The sequence below is a fragment of the Pristiophorus japonicus genome, chromosome 12 (genome assembly GCF_044704955.1).
Source record: "Pristiophorus japonicus isolate sPriJap1 chromosome 12, sPriJap1.hap1, whole genome shotgun sequence".
In the NCBI taxonomy this organism is placed as follows: Eukaryota; Metazoa; Chordata; class Chondrichthyes; family Pristiophoridae; genus Pristiophorus; species Pristiophorus japonicus.
The window spans coordinates 164044053-164052703 of NC_091988.1; the positions used below are offsets into that span (position 1 = coordinate 164044053).

At 45.0% G+C, this 8651-nt stretch overlaps 1 protein-coding gene across 1 annotated transcript in view; it reads left to right on the forward strand.

Moving 5' to 3' along the window:
• The window catches only part of ada (adenosine deaminase), a 92232-nt gene that overhangs the window by 21230 nt on the left and 62351 nt on the right, over positions 1-8651 (forward strand). Inside the window, exon 2 of the mRNA XM_070895037.1 lies at positions 6331-6392. Within this exon, the coding sequence (XP_070751138.1) occupies positions 6331-6392 (62 nt within the window). The remainder of the gene's footprint in view (positions 1-6330; positions 6393-8651) is intronic.

An 8651-nucleotide genomic window follows, 5' to 3' on the forward strand; every position in this document is an offset into this window, starting at 1 on the left:
AGACTTCTCGAAGCATACGCAACAGGTTGTAGCTTGCCCAATTCATTTGCTTGTTGGAGTATGCAGCCAACCCCATATAATAAAGCATCACAGGCCAATACAAGATGCTTCTGTGTATCATAATGAACAAGGAACTTGTTTGAACATTGCAGATTCTTGGCTTTCTCAAAGGCTCGATCTTGAGATGCACCCCAGACACAGTTGTCACCTTTTCTTAGTAACACATGCAGTGGCTCTAATAAAGTGCTCAATCTGAGTAAGAAATTACCAAAGTAGTTGAGTAGCCCAAGGAACAAACACAGCTCTGTCACATTCTGAGACCTGGGTGCATTTTTGAAAGCCTCAGTTTTCGAATCAGTAGGCCTGATGTCATCAGCAGCAATCTTCCTCCCGAGGAATTCGACTTCAGATGACATGAATACACATTCCGGACATTTCAGCCTGAGTCCCACTTTGTCCAGATACTGTAGGACTTCTTCAAGATTGTTCAGATGTTCAGCAGTGTTGTGACCTGTGACAAGAATGTGATCTTGAAACACAACAGTTCTTGGAATGGACTTCAATAAACTCTCCATATTCCTCTGAAATATGGCTGCAGCCGAATGAATCCTAAAAGGACACCTGTTGTAGACGAACAGTCCTTTATGGATATTGATGCAGGTGAGTTCAAAGTATTGACAAGCTCCTGGATCATATAGGCCGACGTCAGATCCAGTTTCGTGAATGACTTTCCACCAGCTAGCATGGCGAACAGGTCATCAGCCCTCGGTAATGGATACTGATCAGGTAATCGTAACCTTGTCGTCTCCACAAATCCTGACAGTGCCATCACTCTTCAACATGGGAACAATGGGACTAGTCCACGCTTTAAACTCGACTGGTGATATGATTCCCTTCATGCTGGAGGATATCGAACTCAATTTCAACCTTCTCCCTCATCATGTACGGAACAGACGGAGCTTTGTGATAGACAGGCCTTGCATTGGAATCTGCAACTTGGCTCCCGTAAAATTATCAATGCCTGGTTCAAACAAAGAAGGAAACTTTTTCAATACTTGAGCACACGAAATATCATCCACTGAGGACAACATCTTGATATCATTCCAGTTCAGCTTGATTTTCTCGAGCCAATTCCTGCCGAACAGCATTGTACCATTACCTGGGATGATCCATAATGGTAGCTCGTGAACCACACCGTCATATGACACCCCGATTGCTGCACTGCCGAGCACTGGTATGAGTTCCTTGGTTTAAGTACACAACCTGGCATTGACTGGACTCCGCTTCGGTTTCGCAGCCTTGGTGTCGAATGTCCTTTGGCTCATTATCGACTGGCTCGTATCTGTGTCCAGCTCCATTGATCTAGGCACGCCATTCAGCTTCACATTAGCGACTATCAGCTGGCTCTTGCTCAGGAACGAATACAGTCCATTCACTGCCTCCTCTGGTTACGTATGCGGGCCATCACTGAACTGGTCCTAATCAACCACGTGGTGAACCCCCCTACGCTTGCTCCGTCCGTTGTGGACACATCCTGTGAAGATGCCCCACTTTCGAACATTCATTGCAAGTATTGTCTAAGCCGACACGGATGAGGCCGATAATTTCCCCCACAATGCCAACAGGGTGAAATCTGGGTTCTGAGCAGCGGCAAGTTTCGCGTAAGCAGCTCTGCCCGAAGACGACGCCATCTTGTTTACAGTACTTGCCGTGGAACTCCGACTTGTCAATGATATCTGCCTCAAATGATCATCCGTCGTCATGCATGCCTGTGCAGTCGCGATGGCCTTTTTCAAATCCAGCGTCTCTACAGCCAACGGCTTGCTGAGGATCGCATCATGGCTGAAGCCTATCACGAAGACATCGCACAGCATGTTCCCGGACTTGCATGGCTCAGCAAGATGTCGCAGGTTGGTGACAAATCCCGACACGTCCTGGCCCTCAGCACGAATATGCGCATAGAAACGGTCGCATGATATGATCTGATTCCCCCCCCCCCCCCCCCCACCCCCCCTTCTTGGCTTCAGATGGTTACCTCGTACAATTCCTCGTACCCTTTTTCCGCTGGATGTACAGGCGAGAGAAGATTCTTCATGAGGCCATAAATTTTCGGACCGCAAGGTGAGGAGAACTGCCCTGCGCTTAACAGTGTAGGACTCTGCCTCCATGTCGTTGGCCACAAAATACTGATCCAGGTGGTCGACAAAATCTGCCCCATCCTCGCCCTCCAGGATTCCAACAGTGCCTATTGTGCATGCGAAGGTTCTTAAATTATATCGTCGCCAATTGTCATGACTGTAAACTCAGGTGCAACCTGATCCATTTTTATTCCAGCCCAAGAGTGCCAGTGTGACAGACACCCAGCTTATATACAGGTGACCAAGCACACATGCCCCATGCATACAACCCAATGACCTCTGACCGCGGTGCCGTCTGATGACCACCAAGCACTAATACACAACAACTTTCCCTCCGCATCCTCCTTGAATTGTCTGCAACCTTTGACACAATTGACCACTCCATCCTCCTCCAATGGTGCTCCACCACTGTCCAGTTGGGTGGGACTGCCCTCCCCTGCTTCCATTCTTTATATAATCATAGCCAGAAAGTCACCTGCAATGGCTTCTCTTCCCACTCCCACATCGTTACCTCTGGTGTTCCTCCTCCTCCCTTTCTCCCCCCCCCCCCCCCCCCCCACCCCCAGGATATATCCTTGGACCCTTCCTATTTATCATCTATATGCTGCCCTTTGGCAATATCATCCAAAACCATGGCGTCCGTTTCCACATTTATGCTGACGACACCCAGCTCTCTACCTCACCACCACGTCTCTCGACCCCTTTACGATCTCTAAATTGTCAGACTGCTTGACCGACATCCAATACTGAATGAGCAGAAATCCCCTGCCCCCCCCCCCCCCCACCAAACTGTGTTCTCTAGCCACCGACTGCTTCCCTCTCCCTAGTATCTGTCTGAGGCTGAACCAGACTGTTAGCAACCTACGTGTCATTTGACCCTGAAGTGAGCTGCTGGCCACACATCCGTGGCATAACTATAAAACTGCCTATTTCCACGTCCGTAACATTGCCTGTCTCCACCCTTGCTTCAGTTCTTCTGCTGCTGAAGCCCTCCTCCATGCTTTTGTTCTCTAGACTTGACTACTCCCAACACACTATTGCTAGAAAGTATCACACAATGATAAAGAACATTATTAGCAAATGAAATTGCCAGAGAAGCCAAAAATGTATTGTATTTAATGGTTCTAGCTGGTTAGCAATGACTGTAGTTATTCAGTTCCATATTTATACTCGTTGTCTAGGAATCATGACCTAGAAATTACCTAACTCACTGACAACTAACTGCTAACGCCATATTTCTGCAAAAAATTGGTGGCTGCCTTGCTTCCGCCTGCTTCGGGCGTGGGACATGGCGGCTGCCATTTTAGTGAGATCGTTGGCCAGCGCTCACCTCAAATTCAAATGTGCAGATCATGGCGTCAATCTGTGTGCAATGCCTGATTTGATGCATGACTGCGAATTTTGGACGTCGTCGCATGCCATAACATTCTCCCTAACCAAGCACAGAAAAATATGTCTCTGCAGCAGCACTGCAGCGAAGCTGTCAGCAGCTCTTAAAGGGACACACATCTTTCAAGTAAGTTTCGATTTCAGCTTTTGGTCTTTAAACATTTTTTTTTATTGAAGTAGTGTCTTGGTGCAATACATTTAAAAGTTGATGCTTGCAATGTTTTGAATGGGAAAGGAAGTCTCTGAGAAGATAGAAAATGCTGGAAATTCTCAGCAGGTCAGGCAGCATCTGTTGAGCAAGAAACAGAATTAATGTTTGAGGTTGAGATGCTGCTTGACCTGCTGAGTACTTTCAGCATTTTCTGTTTTAATTTTAGATTTGCAGTATTTTGTCTGAGGACCACTTGCTCATAGTCTTGGGGGGCACTTGAAGCAGAGGCAGCAAAGGGGACAAGCTGCTTGCAGATGGAAGAGGAGGAAGCAACCCAGATAGCTCCTTTCTGGCCGGGATATCTGAGATCGAATCATCTGCCTGCAGTACCAGTGACGACAATACAATTCCCCTTTTCAATATTTGCCCCAAACCTTCCCTTCCCTCTGTTACTCCCCGTCACAATGTCCTCTTGGCCTCAATGCTGAAATAAAAGCCACCACAAGCAATCCATCTATTATTCCAATATGAAATCTGTTGTGTTCTTAGATGCTCTGATAATGACTGACTCCATGAGGCAATGTGTTGCAAATGAACTGCAGTGACTTTAGTCCTTTATTTGTTAACTCCAGACTGAGGATCACACCTGGTGGCCTGTCTTTTATACTTAGGCCAGGCACACCTGTACAAGTAACCTACAAGTCTCTCACTGCTGTGCCCTCTGGTAGCACACCTCGATATGGTACCAACAGTAGCCATGTAGGATACATGACAAAATTAACCAATCACACTCGTGCATTCCCTTAGTAACTGTCTTTTGTGTGCCTTTGCCTATCATAGTGATGTCACACAGTGGTTGCCATCTGGCTGGTGGAAGGTTGCTGACTTTCAGTGGGGGACACTGCAGATGGCCTTGCAGGATGACCTTGAGGAGCTGGGAGTGTCCAATTGAGTGACTCTTTCTTCTTAACTCTCTCCTCCCTCCTCTTGGTCAACCACTGGCTGGGCAGGCTGCATTTCTTGGGTGTCTGAAATGCGAAAAGGCACAAGTGTAGGGTTGTGGTGAGGGGAGGTTGGCAAAGCGAGCTGCATGCTTGCATTATGTGCAGCTTTTACATCAAGAGTTTGTGGGGTGAGAAAGAAAGGAAGACTTTCATTTATATCGTGCCTTTCATGACCACCAGACTTCTCGAAGCGCTTTAGTCACTGAAGTACTTTTGGAGTGTGGTCACTGTTGCAATGTGGGAAACGCGGTAGCCAACTTGCACACAGCAAACTCTCTCAAACAGCAATGTGATAATGACCAGATAATCTGTTTTTGTCATGTTGATTGAGGGATAAATATTAGCCAGGACACTGGGGATAACTCCCCTGCTCTTATTCAAAATAGTGCCATGGGATCTTTTACATCAACTTGAGAGAGCAGATGGGGCCATGTTTTAAAATCTCATCTGAAAGACAGTGCAGTGCTGAGGCACTGTCGGTGGTACTGTCAGCCTAGGTTTTTTTTTGGTGCTCAAGTCCCTGGAGTGAAACTTGAACAACTTTCTGACTCTGAGACGAGAGTGCCACCCACGGAGCTACTGGCTGATCGAGGGCTAGACTTTTCCTAAATTCCCCCACTGCCTGATTGCCGCTCAGAAAGACCGCTAAGGTTCTGAAAATAGTGCTGGTGCAAATTTCCATAAAGGCCAAAAATACTGCCTGGAGAGAAAATGGATCTTTCGCCAAGATTCTCGGCGGTTAAAGGCTAAATTAGGTCAAATGGGCGGTTCTTACCAGAATGGACGGTAAGTACTTAAAATTTAGTCCGAGGCTGCAGTTGGAGGGAGAGGGAAAACATTCTCCAGGCACTTTTTAATGTAATCAGCATTATAGAATTTTAAAAATAATTATAAAAAACCTTTTAACTTACCTTTCTTTGCAGGGTGCTCACCTACCACCCTGTTCCGGCAGCTTTACGTGGGCGGTTTCCGTGGCGGTGCGTATGGCTTCCCATTGAGGCAAAACGTCGATGGTGGCGGTTTTCTCAGTGGTGCACAAAGATGCATGTGGGCGGCGTGCTCCCCAGCGGTATTTTCAAAATGTCGGCGGAATTCTTTATATAAAAAAATAAATAAATAAAGAGGAAAATTTTCGCCGGGTGATTTTTTTTCACCAAAGAACAGCTGTACCGCCGGAAATGAAGGCGAAAGTCTAGCCCTGATGTAAGAATGAGGATACCAGCATGTTGTATTCTTTCAGCCTTGCTGCTGGCCAAGGACTCAGCGATGCCCCTGCCAAGAATGGCCAGCAACATCTTCTCCAAGGGGGTGAGGTAAAGCTAGGAATGAGGTTTGCCTTGGAGATTGTTGATAGGTAGGGGGAGGGAGGGGGACTAAAATGACAGCCTTGCTTTAAGAAAGGACAGCCTTGCTCCAGGGATGCTATAGCCACGCTACATTAGGCCTCCTGCTGAACACACAGCCTGAAGCAGCGTGTCAGCTGCAATCATTCAAATCAGCAGGCGGCACCAAAATAACGGCGCTGCCTGTGATCTCTTTATGGCCGCTAGCAAATCTTGCCCCGTGGTGGCACTGCCTGTTTTTGGGCTAAATCGAATTTCTCGGCCCTTTTTATCTAACAAAAAATTGTCATGTATTTTTGTTACAGGTGGAGCTTCATCTTCATCTTGACGGGGCCATAAAACCTGAGACAATTTTGTACTTTAGCAAGTAAGTTGTTCACTGCATTAAATAATTTGCTGTTGTAAAATCAAAGCAGTCTTTTCATATTTGCCACTTGCAAGTGGTGGATCCCTACTTGAGGGCAGAAGTGAGTTAAGAGTTTACTGTTTTCTTCTTCTGGGATGAACAGGCCTGGTCTCCATGAGTGGAAGTCCGTGAACTATTTAATGTTGTACAAGTTTTGAGTATCACAACAGTGAATAGTCTTTGAGCACACTCAAAGGAACAACCAATGCTCTTCGTAGAATGTAGTTACAATATAATTGTGTTTTTTTGGTAATACTTGTGAATCTTGCATGTTGCCATGGCAATTTTATAAGGAACATTATACCATGTAAAATAAAATTCTGGAGAATGTAACATTAAGGCTAGGCTAGTAAGTGTAATTGCTCTGCATTTTTGGAATGAAGAATGGGTTGATTTACAGGTCCTATTGCAGGAGCACCCTGGTGTTTGACAGATCAATTAAGAGTTTATGGACGTTGGCCCAGGATTTCCTGGAAACTTGCACCACTGTCTTATGGTATAGAAGTCCTAGGAAATTATGGCACAAGTGATTTAGGAACATAGGCCATTCAGCCCCTCTAGTCCGTTCCTTTATTCAATCAGAAAATGGCTGATCTGTACCTAGGGTTTCCAACTCTGGTTGGATATATTCCTGGAGGCTTCCCCACATGATCTCCTGCTTCCCACATTACAACTGTGATTACATTCCAAAAGTACTTCATAGGCTGTAAAGCACTTTGAGACATCAGGTGGTCGTGAAATGCGCTATAGAAATGAAAGTCTGTCTTTTTCTTCCACCCCATACATTGGTCGCCTGACATGTCCATCCTCATGGTGCACCATCTTGCTACACCAATCTGAAAGTGAATTACCTGATTGGACGATTCTTCACTCTGTCAACAGGCTTTCCCCCCCCCCCCCCACCCCCATGCCCAATATTTTTATAACTAATAAACAAAGGTATTAAAAAAAAAAAAAAAAAATGTAATGCCCCAATGATTTTTCTCCTGGGTTGCTCACAGCAATGTCCTGGAGATGAGTCTCTAATTCCGAGAGATTCCAGGGCAATCCTGGAGGGTTGGTAACCGTATCTGCTACATCGGCAAAGATAATCTTCATATGCACATATGAATAGATTATACATAGGTGTGCAAGTGTATCTTGTGTCTGTATAAAGGCAATGGCCCAGAATTTCCGACGTCCCGGGCCCATACGAAGTTTCTATGGACCCGGGAAGGCATCAGAAAAGCAATGTGCATGTGCTGAAAACCGGCTTTTCCGATCTGTCAAGCTGGAGCGAGGGATATTGGTACGTGGAAGTTTGGGCTATTTACCCATATCTTGCACGGAAAATGTCCTCAAAACTCTTGCGCCTGATAAAGCAGACGCATAGCCTACTTTTACAGGTGCAAGAGTTTAAAAACAAAGAAAAAACATTAAAATAAAAATTTTAAAAACACGTGTTAAAATCCTGTCCCCTCAGATAATGTTATTTTAAATCCTAACCCTAACTTTTTTTTTAAAATCGAGAATTCTTTTTCTTTAAATAATGTGTAACATTTTTAATTTCTATTAGTTTATTGTGTGAGGTGTTTTTTAAATGTTTTATGTAGTGGTTGTGTATTTTGGGGGGTTTTCTCATTCAAAATAATAGATTTGTAACTTACGAATCTACTATTACTATGAATGAGAAAATACTTACCTGTGATTGGGTGTCCAAGCCCACGTGATTCCTGTGGATGTCCTGATGTGCATGCACTGCGCATCGCAGGGAGGGGAGGCCTGTGGATTGGGAGTTCCAGCGGGCGTAGCAGCTTTTGGTAAGTGTGCATTTTATTTCTCTTTTTCTTGATTTGCCCGTGGGAAGCCCTCCTCGGAATTTCTGCCTCATTGTGCCAAGTTATTGCGGAACGGAATGTTTAATCAAATTATTTCCAAACTCCTTTACTTTGACAGCAAAATCAGAATCTCGATTTAAATAAAGGTTTCAATTATAATTTTGTGAATTTTTTTTTTTGAGAAGTTTTCCTTTTGATCTCACTGGTTAGCTGGGGCTCCAGGGACTGGGTCTGGGTACTCAAGGGAAATCAATCGACTCTAAGCGCATATTTTAAACTTCCATTTCACACAGAGTGAGCAATTTAATAGACAGCAAAAATTTAACTCCGCTGAGATTTTACAAATTCTGAAGAATAGAATGACCAAGTTCTAACTGAGCTGGAATTCCAAAGTTGTTCCAAC